Here is a 22,315-nt window from a genome sequence, read left to right as displayed (position 1 = left end):
CTCAGATTCAGTAAGAGAAATTAAGCCCTATTCCCTAAAGCATCTATTATATTATACGTTCTTAGTAGGGTAATAGTTTTGTATCATCCTTGGGAGAATTCGGAAGAATGGCCACTCAAATATTTTTCTGTAGGGTTTAATCCTCTTGCAAAACCCCAACCACGGAAAGCTGCTAGAGTTTAGCCCCTTTTGAAGATTAATTGTCCTCAGGCCAAAGAGTCCTTCATATGACCATCTGAAGTTCCTCCTGCTTTAATTTAATGCCATCTTTCTTTGTTCAGTCCCTCTGAGACACAGAGAATTTATTGGCATGTCTTTCATAAAACGCTAATAGAGCAGGAAATTAAATTCATCTGGTAGTGCTCTGAAAGTTTTGCTGGTTGCTCTGCTTACTTTATGGTTGCCAAGGTAATTGTAAACTGATTGTATGGTGACTTATTCTTGGATCATTCTAGGTACTGATGTTAAGTTTAGTCATTGACAAACCCAAGTATGACTAGTAAGAGACCTGCCATGATGGTAAAGAAGACTCTAGACCCAAGGGAACAGAAATATTAACCTGAAGAACAGAAGGCTCAGGAGAACTCTAAGGGATTCTACCAAAATCTCAAGGACAATCTTGGGGAAGAGAGAAGAGACTTGAGTGGCCTCAAGGGGGCAGACTTAAGATCCATGGGTATAAGCTATGAGAAGATGGATTTCAGTTCAATATCTGGATAGTTGGAGAAATATACACTGATGAAAGGAACTGGTGAGCTTGCTTTCATTAGAGATGGCTGTCTAAGAGTTTTGGTGGATGCACTGTGGAAGGAGCTGACTAGGCTGTTAGATGCTTCATTCAAAAACCACTAACATCCCATCCAGCTATATACCTCAGTGATGATGGTCATTTTCAGAATCATTCTTCTTTCTAAGGAACCAAGTTTTATTCCTGTTTAAATTCATTTTCACAGAAGTTCAACTTAAAAATAAATTACTCATTATTTATGTTCAAAGTGTCTTTTCACAACATGATCTGATTAAGACATGTATTGTATATATACATTTTGATTCAAAAATAAGATTTCAGTAATAGCTATCTCTTTTCCAAGGCAGCATGCTAAGCTTTGCATGCATTTAGTCTCATTTAATGTAAGCTTAATGAGATGATACTGTACAGAGATAATACTAAAGACAAACATTTGAGATCATCATTTAGAAAAAAATCTATAGATGTTTCTCTGCTTAGAGGATTGTAAAGATGGAAGGACTCTTCAAGGTTGATGTCAAGTAGCTTACTGCCTATGTTTTCTTCTAGGAAACATTCAAGTCTTTACTCCATTTTGAGTTAATTCTTGTGTATGGTGGACGATGGTGGTCCAGTTTCATTCTTTTGCATGTGGCTGTCCAATTTTCCCAACACTATTCATTGAAGAAGCTGTTCTTTCCCCCACTGTATACTCTTGCCTCCTTTGTTGTAAATTAATTGACCATATATGTACAGGTTCATTTCTCAGTCCTCTATCCTGTCCCATTAGTCTTCGTGTCTCCTTTGATTACTATAGCTTTGTAATATAGCTTGAAATCAGGGAGCTTGATGACTCCAGATCTATTCTTCTTTCTCAAGACTACTTTGGCTATTTGGGGCCTTTGTGGTTCCAAATTTTAGCATTGTTTGTTCTATTTCTGTGAAAAATGCCATTGCAATTTTGATAAAGATTGCACTGAACCTGTAGATTGATTTGGGTAATATGGATATTTTAACAATGTGAATTCTTCCACTCCATGAGCACAGAATATTATTCTATTTCTTTCTGTCTTCTTGAATTTCTTTCATCAATGACATCATTTTCAGTGTACAGATCTTTCAGCTCCTTGGTTAAATTTATTCCTAGGTATCTTATTCTTTTTGACAATTGTGAATGGGATTGTTTTCTTAATTTCTCCTTCTGATAGTTTGTTGTTAAGTATATAGAAATGCAATCGATTTTTAAAAAATATTTATTTATTTGTTTGGTTACACTGGGTCTTAGTTTCGGCACGCGTGCTCCTTAGTTGTGGCATGCAAACTCTTAGTTGCAGCATCTAACTGTGGGATCCAGTTCCAGGACCAGGGATCAAGCCTGGGCCCCCTGCATTGGGAGCCCAGAGTCTTATCCATTGCACCACCAGGGAAGTCCCACAATCGATTTTTGTATATTATTTTATACCCTGCCACTTTACTGAATTCAATTATTCTAACAGTTTTGGGGTGGCATCTTTAAGGTTTTCTATATAAAATCATGTCATCCACAAATAGTGACAGCTTTACTTCTTCATTTCTGATTTGGATACCTTTTATTTCTTTTTCTTGCCTAATTGCTCTGGCAAAGACTTCCAATACTATGTTGAATAAAAGTGGGGAGAGTGGACATCCTTGTAATACTGTTCCTAATCTTAGAGGAAAAACTTTCAGCTTTTCACCATGGAGTATGATGTTTGCTGTGAGCTTGTCATATATGGCCTTGATTAGGTTGAGGTACATTCCCTCTGTATCCACTTTGTATAAACCTCCTAGAAGAAGACATAGGTGGTAGGCTACTTGACATTCATCTTGGCAAAAAATTTTTGGATCTGAATCCAAAGCAGAGGCAACAAAATCAAAAACAAACAAGTGGGACTACATCAAACTAAAAAGCTTCTGCACAGCAAAGGAAACAATCAACATGATGAAAAGACAACCTACTGAATGGGAGAACATATTTTCAAATCATATATCTGATAAGGGGTTACTATCCAAAATACATAAAGAACTCATAAAACCCAAGAGTAAACAAATAATTCAATTAAAAAAAATAAGCAGAGAATCTGAGTAGATATTTTTCCAAAGAAGGCATGCAGGTGGCCAACAGACACATGAAAAGATGCTCAACATCACTAGTCATCAGGGAGATGCAAATCAAAACCACAATGAGATATCACCTTACATCTGTTAGAACAGCTATTATCAAAAGGATAAGACATAACAAGTGTTGGTAAGGATGTGGAGAAAAGGGACCCCTCGTGCACTGTTGGAGGAAATGTAAATTGGTGCAACCACTATGGAAAACAGTATGGGGGTTCAGTTGCTCAAAACATTAAAAATAGAACTACTGTATGATCCAGCTATTCCACTTCTGGGTATCTATCTGCAGAAAACTAAAACACTAATTCAAAAAGATATAATGCACCCCCATGTTCATTGCAGCATTATTTACTATAGCCAAGATAAGAAAGCAACCTAAGTGTATACTGATAGATGAATGGATAAGGGAGATATGAAATGATATGATATGAGATGACAAAATCTATCTCTCTCTCTATATATATACATATATATGTGTATATATATATATATACACACACATAAATGGACTACCACTCTACCATAAAAAAGAGAACGAAATCTTGCCATTGGCAACAACATGGATGAACCTTAAGGGAATTATGCTACGTGAAATGAGTCATACAAAGAAAGACAAATGCCATATGATTTCACTTACATGTGAAATCTAAAAAACAATACAAAAGAACAAACAAAAGAAAACAAAACAAAAATCAGAGATACAGAGAACAAAATGGTATTTGCCAGAGGGAAGTGGTGATGGGGAGAGGGCGAAACAGGTGAAGAGGGTCAAGAGGTACAAACTTCCAATTATAAAATAAATAAGTCACGGGGATGTAATGTACAGCATAGTGACTGTAGTCAATAATATCGTAGAGCATGCTTGAAAGTTGCCAAGAGAATAAATCCTAAAAGTTAACTGTGATCCATGGTGACAGATGATAACTAGACTTATTGAGGTGATCACTTCTCAATGAATACAAATATTGAATCATTATGTTGTACGCTTGAAACCGATATAATGTTATTTGTCAGTTACACCTCAACAGCAACAAAAAAATGTTTTAAAAGATGGAAGGAATCTTGTCTAAGCCAAGACCAGGATAAGATTTTCCCAAAGTGTCCAGATATTCATGTGAGAGCATTCCCTGGCTCACAGAGCCTTACTCCTATTCAAACATTTGTTTGGTAAATCAAAATGTAGGTTTTTTTTTTCCTGTTTGGCAGGCAGGAAATGACAAATCAGTGTCTTAAGGGATTGAGGAAATATGTAACTAAACAGTATCAATCACCATAAAAGAGCCTGCTTTTTCTTATATCAGATAAAGGTGCATTTAGTCTACTAAGAACTTTCCAGTTCAACTAAAGCATTAGCTCTCTAAGACCACAAGCTCAGTAAGCAGTGCTAGTCACATTCTTCCGCTGGGAAATGAAGCCACAGTGTTGGGCAGGGAAAACGTGTGAGGCCAGAAACAGACCTGGACTCCCAATTTTCCCTGCCACCTTTTTTTGTTTGTTTGTTTGTGTTTTTGTTTTTGTGGTACACGGACCCCTCACTGTTGTGGCCTCTCCCGTTGCGGAGCACAGGCTCCGGACGCGCATGCTCAGCGGCCATGGCTCACGGGCCCCGCTGCCCCGCGGCATGTGGGATCTTCCCGGACCGGGACACGAACCCGTGTCGGCTGCATCGGCAGGCGGATTCTCAACCACCGCGCCACCAAGGAAGCCCTTCCCTGCCACCTTTGACTGGACACTTTCCTCATTTGCAAACTGGAGGACTGGGGGGAATAAAGTAAATGATCTACTAAACTCTCTCCCATTCTAACTCTCTTTAATCCTATAATTCTAAAAGGGAGGTCAGGAAAAAGACTCTTGGCATGAAGACATTTTGAAATTCCTATCAGCCGTGGTGATGCAGGAAAAAGAAAGGGGAAGAGATTGAGGGAGAGTTATTGTCCGTTTGGCAAGGCTGATGAGACAAAGGTCTGGAACTTTGTTGACATAAGCAGTCCTCCCTTCTAGATTTAGTGTTTGTGGGTTTTTTAAAAGGTGCTTACCAAAATAATCAAAGTTAAAATTTTAAGTGACTTATGTGTATATCTAAATGATCAATTAGTGTTTGTCCTAAAAGGGCTTTCTTTGTTCTTTTTTTGTTATGAGAAGTTTAAACAATATGCTTATTTATTCCATAGCTTCACAAAGAGGAAGGAGGCTTTAAATGGCTCAGTTCCACAGTTTGGGGTAGATATATATTTAAAGAAATATTGCACAATGCACACTGCCTCTTCCTAAAATACATCACACAAGAGACAATTTTGGAAAACACAAATATGGGATGGGTATATTTTGAAAACTATGTGAACATAATAGATTTTTAATTAATACACATGGCTTTTATGGGAAATACTTGTTTTTTAAGGCATCTGTCATGCAAAAACAATTTCTGCTAGTGAAGGAAGTTAAAAAGGGCATGTAGGTTAAATTTTGTTTCTGAGTTATACTTCTAGTGTAAATGCCCAAGTTACTTTGGTTCTAAAGTATCTTAGTGTTCTCTTAGAGAACACTAACAACATATTCTAGACTACTAAGTAATTTATATGAATTTTATTTATAACCTATATTTGTGTGGCATTTATACGTGCAAAACACTGTTATGTTTGTCATTATATCATTGGATTCTCACTCAGATCAACAGAAGTGACTTTATTCCCCATTTAGACATGGAGGAAATTAGAGTCCACATTTCTAATTTGTCTAAGGAATGTGACCTAGAAAGTTCTAAGATGGGGATTTGGAACCTGATATTCCAATTCTAGCTGTGATCCTTCTTCCCCATCCTCCATTCCTTTCTGCATGTGATGATACAGTACATTGAAAGGATTAAAAGATGGATTTTAGAGTCAAACAGAACTGGGTTCAACTCCTGCTTCTGGCACTGCCTGGCCCTGTGCCAGGCAGTGTGCCAGGGCACACTGTGCCCTATGCCAGGGCAAACCATTTTCTTCTTTGAGACCCATTCGTGAATTAAGCTAAAAATAGTTACACCCTCCCCTCACCCAACAACATACACCATGGGACTGTGGGAAGGATTAAATGGAATAATGCATGAAAAGCAGATAGCAGAATGTTCCATAAATGTTAGCCATAGTTATTATGTAATCTAGAAAATATGTTTGGTTACACTGTATGAAATACTTTCCATTTTTCAAAAGCACAACTGATACATGTGAAATCAAATCCTGAAAAATATATATTTTTTTAACAGTAAAGTCATATGCCAGATGCGAAGGATAGTATTTCATGCCAAAGACCCTAGTTTGAAGGTTTGGTCTGACTCTTTTTTTTAAGAGCAATTATCTTTTGCTTTCTGTGGTTTCAAAACATTCTTAATGTTAACACGTTCTTAATAATCTGAGCCATATGAAACTGCGATTTTTTTTTAAAGTCAGACACGACAGAACAGTGACAATTTCACATGGCTCAGCCCAACAGATCAACAAACTACCCCACAGATGATTTTTCTTGTTGCAAAGGGATTACTGAGGAAGTTGAACTTGAAAGGAAAATAATCTCATTTTCAACGCATTTTCATTTTAACAGATAATGGAGTGATGTCACACTCCCTAGAATTAAAAATTAAAGCATACAACTTTTTCTTTCCGTCCCCATGCACATACGTGTATACCCCAGCTCCGAATGAAATCCAAGTGTAAAATTATGTCTCAATGCCTGCAAATTCCCAAGGAGGGCACCAAAAGTACTTGACAGCAAGCGTGCTGAGGAAATCGGCAGCTGTCGAAGTCACCTACTGTGGTCTTGCCAAATGTTTGAAAGGGAATATGCCGCGTGTCCCCGTATTGGGGAAGAGGGGGTGGATGTCCGGGATGCAGGGCTGAGGAGTCTGGAGTACCTGGATGGGAAGTCCTTAGCTGTGGAGCACTGCTTGCCTCCAAGTGGGTGTCTGCACGTTGTTTATTTACTTCTTTTTGTGTGTGTGCCCATGTCTTTCTGCTTCTGGGTGCTCCTGGTTTGCCCCCGGCCGTGTCTCTGTTGGCCAAGGGTGACTTTGTACCGGTCGGCTTCTGTGCCTGCGCGCGCACTTCTCGGTGCGCTGGATGGGTGTATGAGTGTCTGTGGCTCTGGTTCCGTATAAGTCTGTGCATGTCTGTTGGGGTATACTGTGCCTGTCCGGTGCGTGTCTCGGTGGGCGCTCTCATCTATCTCCGAACGGGAGGGAGGGCCCGCCTACTGCCCTCTGCTCTGAGATCTCAGGCCGTACAGGCGCCCCGCGCAGACAGGTAGCAGCCACGGAAGAACCAGCACCTCCTGGGTTGGCTGTTAAGCACGTCAGCCCCAGCTTCAGCCCTCGGGGCCAGCCAAAGGAGCCGGGAGGGAGTGGTGGCCGGCTCGCCGGGGCCCCGCCCCGCCCGGAGCACCCCCAGGAGGGGGCAGGAGAGGGGAGGGAAGGGGCTGAGGGCCTCGCCCCTTCGGGGCTTCCCGCACACGCTATTGGTCAAAAGTTCCAGCACGTCACGGGGAGGGCATCCCCTAAAGCCCTGTGCCCATAACCGGCAGCGCGCATTCCGAGGCGGCTTCTCCAGCGCGCAGGCTGGGGCTAAGGGGCACCGCGAGCCCAGAGCACCCCCGGAGCTGAGTACACCACGCGCCCCCAACACACCCACCCCACGGCCGCTGAATGAGGCTTCCAGGTGCCCGCTTGCGGCCCGCAGCGCCCTGCCGGAGGTCCGCTCGCTGAGGGGCGGCTGGTGCGCTGGCCGCTAGTGCGCTCACCTACCAGCTTGCGCGCCATGGGGCAGCACGGGAACCGCAGCGTCTTTCTGCTGGCGCCCAACGGAAGCCACGCACCGGACCAAGACGTCACACAGGAACGGGACGAGGCGTGGGTGGTGGGCCTGGGCATCGTCATGTCGCTTATCGTCCTGGCCATCGTGTTTGGAAACGTGCTGGTCATCACAGCCATCGCCAAGTTCGAGCGTCTGCAGACGGTCACCAACTACTTCATCACCTCCCTGGCCTGTGCTGACCTGGTCATGGGCCTGGCGGTGGTGCCCTTTGGGGCCAGCCACATCCTCATGAAAATGTGGACTTTTGGCAACTTCTGGTGTGAGTTTTGGACTTCCATTGATGTGTTGTGCGTCACAGCCAGCATTGAGACCCTGTGCGTGATTGCCGTGGATCGCTACCTTGCCATCACATCACCCTTCAAGTATCAATGCCTGCTGACCAAGAATAAGGCCCGGGTGGTCGTTTTGATGGTGTGGGTCGTGTCTGGCCTTACCTCCTTCTTGCCCATTCAGATGCACTGGTACCGGGCCACCCACCAGGAAGCCATCAACTGCTATGCCAAGGAGACCTGCTGTGACTTCTTCACGAACCAAGCCTATGCCATTGCCTCCTCCATTGTGTCCTTCTACTTGCCCCTGGTGGTCATGGTCTTCGTCTACTCCAAGGTCTTCCAGGTAGCCAAAAGGCAGCTCCAGAAGATCGACAAATCTGAGGGCCGCTTCCATGCCCAGAACATCAGCCAAGTGGAGCAGGATGGGCGGAGCGGGCCCGGACAACGCAGGGCCTCCAAGTTCTGCTTGAAGGAACACAAAGCCCTCAAGACTTTAGGCATTATCATGGGCACTTTCACCCTGTGCTGGCTGCCCTTCTTCATTGTCAACATTGTGCACGTGATCCAGGATAACCTCATCCCTAAGGAAGTTTACATCCTTCTAAACTGGGTGGGCTATGTCAACTCTGCTTTCAATCCCCTTATCTACTGCCGGAGCCCAGATTTCAGGATTGCCTTCCAGGAGCTCCTGTGCCGGCGCAAGTCTTCCTTGAAGGCCTCCGGGAATGGCTACTCCAGCAACAGCAATGGCAGAACTGACTACTCAGGGGAACAGAGTGGATATCACCTGGGGGAGGAGAAAGACAGTGAACTGCTGTGTGAGGATGCCCCAGGCACGGAAGACTTTGTGAACCGGCAAGGTACTGTGCCCAATGATAGCACTGATTTGCAAGGGAGGAACTGTAGTACAAATGACTCACTGCTGTAATGTGCTTTTTCTACTTTTTAAGACCCCTTCTCCCCCCGCCCAACAAAACACTAAACAGACTATTTAACTTGAGTGTAATAAATTTAGAATAAACTTGTATAGAGATGTGCAGGAGGAAGGATATCCTTCTGCCTTTTTATTTTTTTAAGTTGTAAAAAAGAGAAAACATTATTTGAGTGATTCTTGTACAGTTCAGTTCCTCTTTGCATGGAACTTGTAAGTTTATGTCTGAAGGGCTTCAGTCTCAGAGGACCTGGGGCTGCTATGTTTTAATGACGTTTCCCGCATATCTACCTCATTGATCAAGTATTAGGGGTAATATATTGCTGCTGGTAATTTGTATCTGAAGGAGACCTTCCTTCCTGCACCCATGGACTGGACAATCTCGAGTCTCTCGGACTTTTTGCTGTGAACATGGACTCTCCCCGCCCCTCTTATTTGCTCAAACGGGGTGTTGTAGGCAGGGATTTGAGGGGCAGCTTTGGTTGTTTTCCTGAGCAAAGTCTAAAGTTTACAGTAAATAAATTGTTTGACCATGACTTCATTGCACCTGTTTCTCCAAAACCCCTTGACTGGAGTGTGTCTGCCTCCCCCACTGAAAACCACAGGTAACTATTTGCAATAACTTCCCAGTGACTTAATGTGGAGTGACACGCACTGATTGCTTAACCCGTTCATTTGCTTTTGAATCTGCTGTTGTAAACCTGTATCTCTCCTGATGCTGGTGCCCCCACATCAGTTCTGCCCGCCCTGAGCACAGCTCATCTTGCTCTTCCTATGGGTATTATTCTTGTGTTGTAATATCAGAAACACTGACTCATGGAAACGGAGTTAAGGGCATCTGTTGTGTCCCTTCATGTGCCCCCACCACCCACCTTCCAGTTCTACTTGTTTTGTAGCTGCTTATATTTTTATCTTTGCCGTGTCTTACAGTAGAGATCTTTGTACTGCATCAGGGCTTGGCATTTTATGGATAAGAAAGTTCTTGTGAAAAAGCTACTCAAACATAGCCCTGTAATTCCAAGGGAAATGAAAAGGTAGTGGGATATAAGGAGAAAAGTTGGGAAACACTTACATGGTGAATACCTCATGACCTAGAAACAGGGTTTGACCCCTCCTCCTTTGAACTGCTGTCCCTCTTTTCCCCTCTCCCTGTGACTCTACTCACTTCAGTACAAATCAAAATTTCTCAACCTCGCACTATTAACATTTTTAACCAGATAATTCTCCATTGTGAAGGGCTGTCCTATACATTGTCAGATGTTCAGCAGCATCCCTGGTCTCTACCCACGAGATGCCAGTGCATCCCCTGAGTTGTGACAACCAAAAATGTCTCCAGTCATTGCCAAGTACCCTTCCCTTGAGAAATGAAATTACCCCTGGCTGAGCACCACAATTATAAACTTCAAAAATCTAAACAGATTTTTAGATTCTGCCTAACATAACCACTTCATTGTGCAGAGCGTCAGAGAGGAATTTCTCACGGTTCACCCAGTTAGTGACAGACCCCGGGCCAGTGCTCTTTCTACTCCATCACACTGCCTTCCAAGCTTATTCTCCAGCTGCCCACATACTGACTGTGAGACATGAATTGTTTTGGAGGGTTTATCAATGAAGGCAAGGACTGTGAGCAGTTACTGCCTGTTTGTGGAGAGATTATAATAGTGTTAAGAGGCACGTAAGGGAAAAATCACAAAAGTAAACACATTTCTTCTCCCAACTCCTTTCTATTTTTGCCTGTGTGTCTGAGCTACAGCTTGGCCCAGGTTTGACCGAGTGGATCATCCTCCTTGGCAACGGCAGCCTGGAGAGGATCAGCCTGCAGGGTTCATTGCCGTTTCACTCATGAAGCTGACTCCACTTCTTTCTTCCCTGTGTCCCAGCCATGGTCCCCAACCAGAAAAGCACTAGTCTCCTCTGCTTCCTGTCAGCTCAGTGATGGGGTGTTTCTGGGTGAGTCCTGAGCTCTCAAGAGAAAGTTAGCTGCCCGTGTTTCTAGAATGTGCCATCGAGCTTTGGAGAGCATGTGCCCTTTAGCACTTTACTTTTTCTCCAAGGGCTTTCATACCTATTATCACATTCTTCTCCTGCTCTGGGCCCTGCACTCAGAGATGCAGGCAGCTTCTCCAGCTAATCTTCACACTCCTCATAGCCTCATGGGATTGCTGACCTGCAAGAGAAAGCATAGAAAGCATTTGACATCCAAAGAGACCAAAAGCCTGTGAGGGGGGGATGACCTGCCCAAAGTAAGAAGCCAAGGATGTCAGAGATGGGGCTAAAGCCAGGGAACCCGGCTGTCATACCAGGAATTGGTGTATGCTCTCTACCACACTGTCATTGAATTCTTCCCTCATCCTCAATTGCGGAAGCTTTTCCCTGGGGTTGTCACATTAACAAATTCATTTCAGCAGATATCTTTAGTTCTTTCAGGTGCTTAATACAAAACGCAGGCAATAAACAAATAATCTGCGATAGGGACAAAAGAAAGAATTATTCCTTTTTCTGGGCAAGAGTTCACTAGGATATCCTCAGCATTTAGGGAAATTGGGAGATTCCTTAACTCTTTATAACTGAAGGGATTTCAAGCCACTCCAGGTAGAAATTTCCCATAGTCTTATTTAAAAGAAAAAAAAGTTGGAAACTTTTCTGTCATCATTTGTTAAGTCCCATGGACAATAAATATTAATAAACAATGTTGTATATATACTCTTTTGGTTAGAGATGCATTTTAATGTAATTTCAGTTTAGAACTCTGCTATGAATGTTACTTTATAGACTCTCAGCTAAAAGGGAGTTTAGCCTAATTCATGTTCATTTGGGAATACTTTAAATATAAGAACACTGATCAGTTTTAAGGGTTTTGACAAGCAAGAGCATTTTAGGCCTATCTCAACTCCTTGCTTTCTCTCTCCTTTTGTTCTGCTTTGTTTCTTTTGGGGGCAGGCATTTGTCAGTGTCTCCCTGTCCCTCTGTTTGCTGACAGGTTGTTTACATAAGGTTTGTGTTGGATTCATCAACATAGAGTTGTCTTTGCCTGGACAGCAAGTTCTCGGAGTCTGTCAAATGAGAACCTTATCCTGAGATGCAAGCTGACAGGTGTGCAAAGTGGCAGGACAGGGTGGGCCTCCCCACTGAGATCATTATTGGGAGAGGGAATCTGGGGAAAAGGGAGCTGGGAAATAGGAACTGTCATTACACAATGCTTAGAATGTTTCTGATGTACCTACTGCCAAAAGAAGACCAGACCAGGATCAACTGGGGTATTTACAACTACTGCGTGCAGCAGGAGAAAAATACAGGTTTCTGTCTCTGAATTCTGGAGCATAATATCAATAATACTACACAGATCTATCTTTTCTAAAATCTTACTAATTGTTAGGGACTGTGCTAGGCACCTTTTAGGCATTATGTGACCTTGACAGTCTCATGAGGTAGGTAGCAAAACTGTCCTCATCTAACAAATGAGGGAACTGAGTTTCAGAAAGGTTGTCACTTTCCAAAGCCACACAGCCAGCTAGTTGCAGAGTTAGGACTGGAACCCAGGTGCAGTGATTCCTGCACACATGGAAACCAGGGAGCAGCATGAGGCAATTTATAATCCATGCCAGAACAAGTGTAAGAACTGGAAATGCAATACCTTGTTGAGAGAAGAGGGAGACTGCTGTGGATTGGGGCAGGGAGGAATGTTCCCCTGGAAGCATGTGACTGCAGAGTTTGCTGTGGACTGGGACAGGAAACCAATCACTGAAGTGCCTAGAGTTTGCTTCTCTGAGTCTTTGCTTTGTCTTTTCATCAGAGAATCAGGCCAGACTGAAAAGAGGATATGAAACTTTAAAACAAGCACAGGGTAAAGCAGAAACACAGCCTGCTTCACGTCCTGGCAAATTCATTTTCTGGTTCCAGAGTTGGGAAGGTCTCCTACATTGAGCAGGTATCCGGACCTTATGGAAAATTTGGCAGGCCTAGGTGGCCCTATACATGTGCTGGCCGTTTTGAGCTAGCATTCTAGGGCAATGGAGATGAACTTCTGACAGCAGAGAGCAATGAGAGTGAATACACTTTGAAGGATGCTTTCCATTGACAGTATAACCTCCACTAAATTCAGCCCTATGCTAATACCTACTTCACAGACAGTGCAAATATAATTTTAAGGAGAAATTTTTGAAATACCTAAGAGAACTTCCCAGCCACTTTCAAGAACTTGAGAAATTCTTGCATCCACGAATAATACGAGGCCGGGTGAGGTGAAAGAGGCCTGGACTGGGATTCATGCAACTAGATTTCAGGTCTCAACTCTGCCTCTCCTCTCTCTCTGTCTCTCTCTCTCTCTCTAGTTGGGTAAGGTAGTTTTCCTGTTTTCTCAGTGGACCTCAGTTTGCTCATCTGTAGAATAATGAGGCTAGTGCAGGTGGTCCCTAAGCTCTGCTTAGCTCTGAATTTATATAGCTGTTAATTAAGAGGCTAATTAGAGACAGAAGTTTGTTTCTAATTAGAGTCGACGACACTTGTCTTATAAATAATGGTTGAAGGTATTGGGAGTGGTCAGCTTGCAGAATAGAATGCTGTGAAGGACTATTTGGCAATGATAACTGCCTTCAATATTTAAGGACCATCTGGGGAAAAGGAGCATATGTTTCAGATGAATACCAGAAGGCAAGTAGAACATTACAGGAAGATAGATTCCAGCTCAAGGGAAGGAAAAATTTTCTGAGAGTGAAACAGGTTCTCTATCAGAGTAGTGAGTCTCCTGTCATTGGAGCATTCAAGAGAAGTCCAAATAAAGCTCTGTGTGGGATGAAGCACAAGGGGTTCCTACACTGAGCAGGGTCTGGACTAACCTCCTTCCAAATCTGTGATTCTATGTCCTTGAAAACAACAGACCTAAATGTTCTTAAGTATTCAGACCATTCCCTAATTCCAGCTGGCCTTCTCCCCAATTCCTCTGGATTTCAGAGGTTTCACTGCATTCCTAACCAGGAAACCTCTGGGGGAAATCAGGATCTCAACAGTCCTTGGCCCTGGGGGGAAATCCAGAAATAGAGCAATAAGGTTAAACAGTTTTCCAAACTATTAGACCTTTTCATCAGCTGCTCTTCCCATGCCTTTTGCAAATGACCTACTAACTCCCAGAGAGAAAATAATGAGAGCTGCAAAGTCCTCTCTGCAAAGTCTATTACATCCTTCTCCACACTCAGAATCATTGCACTTCCTGTGATCTTTCCATCACCCTCACAGGATGGGAAGGAAGGGAGGCAGGTCCCTGGCCAGCACAGGGAGCACTTCAAAGCCCTCTGGCCTAAGGTTCTGAAGACTTGGGAACTGTATAGCCTACCCCTAATCACTGGGCAACCTCAGGCAGGTCACCTCCCTTCTCAAGACCTGTTTAATCATCTCTGAGCAGAGATGGTTTGGTTTACGAAAGTCCTGCATTTCCTTCTTTCTCCAAAACTCTGTAAGATTTCAGGAAGTCTTCAGTGCTGCACATTTGGCTGGATGGCTCTTATTTTAAAAGCACGTTTTTACCTTGTTCATAAGGTAATAGAACTCATTGTAAAACATTTTAAAATATACGAAAGCACAAAATGAGATAAATCACAGATAACATTACCACCTAGAGACAGCCATTGTTAAATGTGATGTATAGGCTTTCAGCCTTTGTCCTAAGCATGGCTATGGGTAGAAATATATTTTTAAATAAAAACAGAATTAGATTATTCATGCATGATTATTATTCATACAATTTTGTACCCACTGACAACACTTTAACAAATGCCTCCTTGAATATGTTTTATATATAATATGATCCAGATATCGTAATTGCTACTAGCCTGGCAAAGAGTATTTAGCAGTTTTTAGACGTTAGGAGTACAAAAGAATCATCATTTCCAGAGCATCTGATTGGGAAATCTGAGCTGGGGCCTAAGAATCTGCATTTTAGCATGTTCCCATGGATTTTTCCAAGGACCACATTTTGAGGAACAAGGTTACAGAGATAAATATTGTAAACTAAACAGAATGCTCCCTCTATTGTTACTGGTGGTTGAAAAAGATGTTTCTATGCTGTACTTGTCTCTTTGAAAGCTCCTTTCACGGGCTCTGATCTGCTTCAGAGCATGAGAAACTAACCACCAAACTTCCAGGGCAGGGTTCTTTCTGCATTGTTAAGTGCCTCTGACCCAGCCTGTTGACTTGTGTTAAAATAAGTCTAACCAAGTTTTATAGTGACCAATACCTACCATTTGAAAAGTGCAACAGCAGGTTTCCATTCCATAGAGCACCTGTTGTGATCATGATGGCTAATAAACACAGTGTACTTACCATGAACCAGGCCTTGTACTTGGCAATTCTCATGCATGATCTCATTTAGTACTCACAGCAACCCTACAAAATAGGTACTATTATGTTTGTCCCTATCTTATAAATCAAGAAACTGAGTCTCGAAGGGATCAACTAAGTTGCTGAAGATTACAGACCATACTGCAGTAAAACCCATGTATTCTGAGCCACAGCCCGTGTGCTTTACCATTAAGATAGGCAATATTTCCTCCTGTTGGGGATCAGGTAAGAAAGAAGGAGGGAGGCAATGATGAGAGGAGATTTTCAATGGGGGCATTTTATTTTATTCTCCAGGGACTCTTTTCGGAGAGGTCTGATGGATTTCTGAGCCTTGGAACTAAGGGGCAAGCCTATGCCCTCTAGGTAGGCGGCGGCTAAGTATCAGCTAGGAAACCAGACTGTGCTGAGAGTTGGGAGCACACTCTTTCACATTATTCAGGCACAGTTTGAGTGATCTTCCCCCGCCAGGGCCCGGAAGGAGGCAGAGGGAGGTGTCTGCTAACAACACATGGGTTTGTGTTGAGTCAAGTCACTGCTTTAGGGTCAGGAAGCTCCTGACAGCTGGAAATGGGGTGCTCTTTCCATTTCTCTGCCCAGGTCTGTGTCTGCATCTGAGTCTCCACAGTAGAGAATACCAGGTTAGGAGGGGGACTGAGAGAGTGCATATGCCCTTAGTGTACTAAGAAACCCCAGATTCCAAGAGGCAACGTCAGTGGCAAGGTAACACAAGGACCTGGAGATGAACATCTCTTGTGGCTTGTTTTATTATTATTTTTCTAGTGCTATGAGGGAAAGACTGGAGTTTCTTCTGCATGTATTCATTTCTCCAGGAAGAGAAAACAGTTTTTGAAATCATAACGCAACACCCATGACAAGGCAGAACTGGAGTCCTAGGTAATCCCTGCTTTCTTTCTTTTCTATCGCACCATATTGGCGTTGCAGCCTCAGGCCTTGTGCCCAGAAGCCACAACTGCTGTTGGGGAGATTCCTTCATTTTTAGACAATTCTGTCTCTATGCTACTACCTAGTGTTTCTCTTTATAAAAATTCTACTAGATGTCTCTAAATACTACAGTCAACCTTGACTATCTGCTGGGTTTTTATTGTTTTGTTTGAGAGAGATTCACAGTTCTCACAATATGTATTGCAACAATAAGCCTGTCAGACTTCCTTTCTTGTTTCAGTTCCCACAGTGTCTTTCTATAAATCCAGATGCTCACCTAGCCTCCTCAACCTAAGAGAACCAAGGGTCAATCTTGAGGGCCTGAGGTGGGCAGCCTTAGAAATTTCTTTCTATAAAATTGTGGTGTTGGTTTAGGTAGCGAGTCTTTTGACATTATGTTGTTATTGCAGTGGGTCCCAAACGTTACAGAGGCCAAAAATGATCTGCGCTGAGAAAATACACATTCCTGACCCCCTTCCCTGAGATTCTAACAGGACTGTGGTTGGGAGCCAGCAATCTGCATTTTGTCACTATTTCCCCGGAGGACTGTGATGCAGGTGCTCCTAGGATGGCAATTTGGGGACCTAGGAATCTCACTGTCTTCCCCTGCCCACTCTTCCTGCTCAAGAGCACAAAATGTAGGCTTGTAAAAATTGATCCTGTACAGCTGCACACATTCACAAAAATAACCATTCTGTCAAATAAACAGAATCCTAATTTCCCTGTGTTATCAAATAAAACAATGTAGATGAATATAATTTATAAATGATAAAAAGTTATTATGAAAGACAAAGGTGATAGTAAAGTGCATTGAGCAATTAGGCACTTGATTTAAAATGTGTTTTGTGACAACATGGCATCTACACAGTTGTACCTCCACAACAGCATCATTGTCTCATTGTCCTGAACTCTCTGCATGTAGACTAAGAAATAGCAGCACAGGAAGAAAAAAGGATTTTGCTGCAGGGATGGACTCTTAGGCCAGTGCTCCTTCCTCCTGGACACTCTGCTATGATTAAGTCAAATCATACTGAAGTCTATCTGAATCAATTTGCCTAATTTACATAAACCCTCCTACTTAGAAATCTGAAGGAGGACCCACCCAGCTGCAGAGAAGAGGATGATTCATACATATACATACACCTCCATAGATGCACATACCCAAATAAACACACGTAACACACACAGACTTTTACATTGATGCCTACACCTATATCAACACAAGTATATACACATACATTTTCACTTAGATGTATGGACACATCTATGTTCTTTTGTATATACTCCCATATGAATATGTTCACACATACAGGACACAGGTGTACTCAACCTGAACATTCTCCCTTAGATAAATACACATGGGTATTCCTAAGCACACTTTCGTGTGCTCCAAATTAGAAAATATGCCATGTCACATAATCATGGTCCCACCGCTACCTAAGTACACACAGGCACACAGGTTCCTATGCTGGCCCTTCTTCCTAGGTAAATGTATACACCCCTGATTCAATACATGTCTGTTGAGTTCTTATTAAGTGGCAGGAATTGTTACATGCTGAAGATCAGTGAGTGAACAAAAACAGTTTATCTTTGCCCTTATTGAGTTTGTGTAATGGGAGGGATAAGTTTTTTTCTTTAATGAAGGCAGATTTTTAACTGTGGCAATTTCTATGAAGAGATTCACAGTGTTTTGACGGAATCTGACTAATTCTGAGAGGTTTGTAAAGGTTCCCCCATAGAAGTAAGGTTTCAACTGAGAGCTGAAGGATGACTAGGTAATTTTTAGAAAAGGAGAGAAGGGAAGAACATACCATTCAGGGAGAAAAGCATGTTTAAAGGTCCTGTGGTGAAAGGAAACGTCAAGCATAAGAAGGATTAAGCAAAGATCAGTGTAGAGAAGGTGTGCAGAGAGAGGGAGCATAGCAGGGCCGGCCACACATAAAGGGCCTTATAAGCTGCATTCGGTTTTGGCTCTTTATCTTAAAAGCATTTAAAAGCCATTGATATGTTTACAGCAGAGATCAGATGTATATTTTGAAAGACTGTCTCTGAAGATATGCTTGTCCATACAAAAGCATTCTCACATAGGTAAGTGCACACATATGTGTTCCTATGTACACTTGTGTATGTTTTCCTAAAATGCATACTTACATATAAGTATTCACTTGCAAACTCTGCCTCTGTGAACATACTCTTATGTGTTTATATTCATGGTACATATAAATCCAGTGGGCATTGGGAGGCAGGGAAACACCTTCCTTGCTAGGTATCATCAGGCCTAACGAAGCCAGTCTATGGTGCAGGGACAAGGCAAATGGTGTATCAGATCTGAACCCTCTGACTTTGGAGCTTTGGGCTTTGTGGCTTGGCCTCATGCCTGTGCCTCCCACTCTGCTCCACCTTCTCTTGGCTCAGAGCACTCAGTGACAAGGTGGGGTTTCTTCCAGAACAGGATCATTCACTATTCTTGGCCCAGGCAAGGAGGGGAGGGTGGGCAGGTCGGGTTGCATAAAGATTGCCTTGTGCCCCCCCAGAATTGTATAAGCAGAGCCTCTGCCCAGCTCCAGGCCTGAAGTAATCTTTGCTCAGAGTCAGCTATACCAAGATATTAACATAAGGATCCACAATCAGAGGTCTGTGGGTCCTGATGGGGATCGCAATGGGACTCGAAGCAATGTGCTCCATAACTAACCACTGTGTGAAACGTGACACTGGAGGAAGAAAAAGAGAAAGCCGGGCAAGAAAGCCTTTTCAAGGCAAGATGTCTGACGAGGTGTCCCTTACTGCCCTGGCACAGAAAACACATGTACATACATATTTACACATACAAATTTTCCTCCAGTGGTGTACCATCTCACAGCAGAGGAAGTAGCAAGTAATTATCAACCACAATACCCTGCATTATTTTCCCTCCAATGAACTAGAACTATACTTGTGTACATTTTGCTCCGGTTTACCAGCAAAGGCAGCAAAGGCCTTGACCAGAGGCAGTGACAGGCTCCAGGGAGATCAAAAGAAACATTCATGCAGAATTAAAGGCTCACCTAGAGCCTTACATCTTAGGGTCTTAAGGATGTTCCCAAGTGATTTTTTTAAAATATATTCTAAAGACACCTCCTACCCACTGAGATTTTATGTTTTCAAATACGTGCTTGCAAAATGTTTTCCTCCATAATTAAAAGGAATTATATAATGTAATTTGAAGCTCTTTTTATTTTGCTTCAGGCTGTGTAGGAACATCCTTCTTTTCTTTCAGCTGGGTGGTTCTTTTATGCTTTCACAGCAGCAAAGTACCAGATGCATCAAGGACTGAAGGCCACAGCACCATGCTCATGGGGCTACTGTTGTAGCAATCCCTCACATGGATCCAGCACTTAGCAGTTTACAAAGGGCTTTTTTATACGCCATCTTCTCTAATCCTCACAACTCTGAGGTCAACATGGTTGTTCGAATTTCACAGATAAAAAGATTGAGGTTCAAAACCTGCTTAAGGGCATGGCACTAAAACATGGCAGGGCTGGGACTTAAACTTAGGTCTTCATACTCATATGAAGTATGAAGAAAATAAAAGAAGTTTTTTCACACTCTGCTACCCTCCTAGGACCCAGGGCTCTTCTCACTGTATTTTCCTACTTTCTGCTGCATTTTAACTTAAAATTTTAGGGTTAACACTCCCCAGCGCAGAAGCCACAGCTGCCAAGCAGCAGATAAGTGATTTCCAGCTCCAGGGACAGTCCCCAGGATGCTTTTGATACTGACAAGCCCTGAGCTTGTGTGAGCTCAAGCTCGGAGTAGGCAGGGCCCAGCTCTATCAACTATGGCTTTAGAGCAGAAGCTCCAAGCCTTCTGGGTTCCTCATGCCAGTCACCAGATGCACTTTCACCAAGTCAGAGCTATGGAATCATTCACATGTCCGGCTTCCCATACATGCCCTGCTGGCAACTTAGGGCTCCACTGAGGCTGTCCTTGTTCACTCTGCCCAATTCCTCTTGGATCAGGATGTTCCTGTGAGAAGACCCAGTGGGATTTGTTGCCCCAAATCCCACACACATTGGGCCACAGCCCAGCCTTCTTTTAAGGGCCAAGTTCCACACCTCGATAAAAATTGCAGGCTTCAGGAAGTATTTCAATTTCTTGAAAATGGCTTGTGTTGGGTTGAAATTATTTTAGTCAGAGCAATTAGGTGTTCTTGTTTTACACACACATCCTCCAACAGAGCTGCCTTCAGAACAGGTGAACTGTATTTAATGGATCTGGGAAAGCTTGTTGGGAATGACAAACCCAACCACAAGGAAAGCTCCTGTTGGCCATCTCTTCTCCTCAGAATGTAAGCTTATCTGGTTTACTTAGCTTTCTAAGCAATGTGTGACTAATTTGCTCATCCATTCATTCAAAAGATGTTTGAACACTTCTATATGCCAGAACCTGTGCTAACTACCAGGGATACAGCCATGACTGAGGTAGACATGGTTGGTCACTGTTGTTTTAGTTTCTTACGGTCTAATGGAGAAGACAGACAATGAAAAGGGAATTATAAATGGTATTTGGATCGAGTTCCCCAATACTCACACCAGAGAAACTTAAGTATACTTATGAACAGGAGTGAAGGATGGGAAATCGGCTTCTGCATTTTGCCAGTAGATCCAGAAAGATATCTGGTATCTGCCAGTCTCAGACTGGCCTCTAATCATCTATAAAAAATATTTCTATCATCCCTTTAAAAATGCCTCTGGGAAAATCGGAGTTTATGGTGGCTCACAAAGTTATCAATTATCTCTATCTTGGTCCACATCTGAAATAATGTGCCCAGCTCTAAGGGCCACATTTTTCAAGGGATGAAGGGCATTTGGGGCCCTTCTAAGTTTGCCAGATTCAGCAGATAAAAATACAGGACATCCAGTTGCAGATAAGCAACGAATTCTTTTTCATATAAGTATGTCCCAAATTTTTCATAGAACATGCTCATACCAAAAAAATTATTCATTGTTTAATCTGAAATTCAAATTTAACTGGGCTTCCTGTATTTTAAACTGACAACCCTATTAGAGAACCAGAGGGAAGACTGTGAGGAAACCCAATACTTTGTCTGAAAATGAATAGTTGAAGGAGCCTGGCTTTTTAGCTTGGAGAAAAGAGTAAGAACCTAGACTTGTGCAGGGAAGCATTTTCCTAACAGAGTTTCTAAACGTATATATGGAAAATAGTAAAAGGTATACTGGGGGGAAAAATAAAGGGTTTTGAGATTTAAAAATCTGAGAGGTTGAAAGTCTGGGAAACACTGCATGCCCAGTATTTCCACTTTGGAATCCATACTCTGCATCAGCGTAGTAAACATCCTGAGCAGCCTTGCAGGAAACATATCTGGTTGACCTGATTTAACCTAGCATGCCCACAGAACGCTATTTATGGGCTTTTGTCTGTTTGTTTTGATATGTTTGTTTTATAGAGGACACCTATTAACACTGTGAAAACTTACTACTCTGCTCAGCACACTTTGGGGAATGCTGATATAAAAAATAAATGTTGTGTTCAAATATCCAGAGTCTTGCTGAGTAGGGAGGAAGCAGATTTAGTCTTTGTAAACCAAAGGGCAGATCTGGACCCAATGCATGAACACATCTGGGAGACAGATTTTTGACCTAACTTGAAGACTAGAACTTTCTAACAATTACAAGAGTCTGAAAGGTAATGAGCTCCTTTGTTCCTGGAGACATTAAAGCAGAAACAAAAATGCCATCAGGGACGTTGAAGGAAATTCTTGTTATGTGTAGGAAATGCTCTGGGTCTGTTATGAAAGTTTTATTTACATAAAACACAGAACAGCAAACTTTCTTTAAAACTTTGTCCCATGATCTATATCCTTTCTGCCGTCTGAGTCCATCCGTCTTGGAGTCACTGTTACTATATTCCTTTCACATCTATAAGCCAAATCCTTCTAGGAGATTAGTCCTCACACGTTAATGATCCTTGCTCTGGACTGGGCCTCTTCAGAGCCTAGCCCAGCTACCTTGGGTCCTGGCTGTTGGAAAACCCCACTCTGAGCCTCTGGGAGTGGCTTATAAACCTGAGATGTAGCATAGAGCTCACAGCTGAACTTAGCAGCCCAGAAAAACATGGGATCTGGAGAAAC

At 42.7% G+C, this 22,315-nt stretch overlaps 1 protein-coding gene across 4 annotated transcripts in view; it reads left to right on the top strand.

The window, feature by feature from the left end:
- The first annotated feature begins 7,413 nt into the window (after nucleotides 1-7,413).
- ADRB2 (adrenoceptor beta 2) overlaps nucleotides 7,414-22,315 on the top strand; it is a 98,867-nt gene continuing 83,965 nt past the window's right edge. For all 4 annotated transcript variants that reach the window (XM_067032110.1, XM_067032109.1, XM_059061988.2 and 1 more), the window contains exon 1: nucleotides 7,414-8,839. In XM_067032110.1, the coding sequence (XP_066888211.1) occupies nucleotides 7,651-8,839 (1,189 nt within the window). In that variant the 5' untranslated portion in view covers nucleotides 7,414-7,650. The remainder of the gene's footprint in view (nucleotides 8,840-22,315) is intronic.

The sequence above is a fragment of the Kogia breviceps genome, chromosome 4 (assembly GCF_026419965.1).
Source record: "Kogia breviceps isolate mKogBre1 chromosome 4, mKogBre1 haplotype 1, whole genome shotgun sequence".
NCBI lineage: Eukaryota > Metazoa > Chordata > Mammalia > Artiodactyla > Physeteridae > Kogia > Kogia breviceps.
Note: the sequence above shows the minus strand (reverse complement) of the source record. Positions and strands in the feature narration are given on the sequence as shown.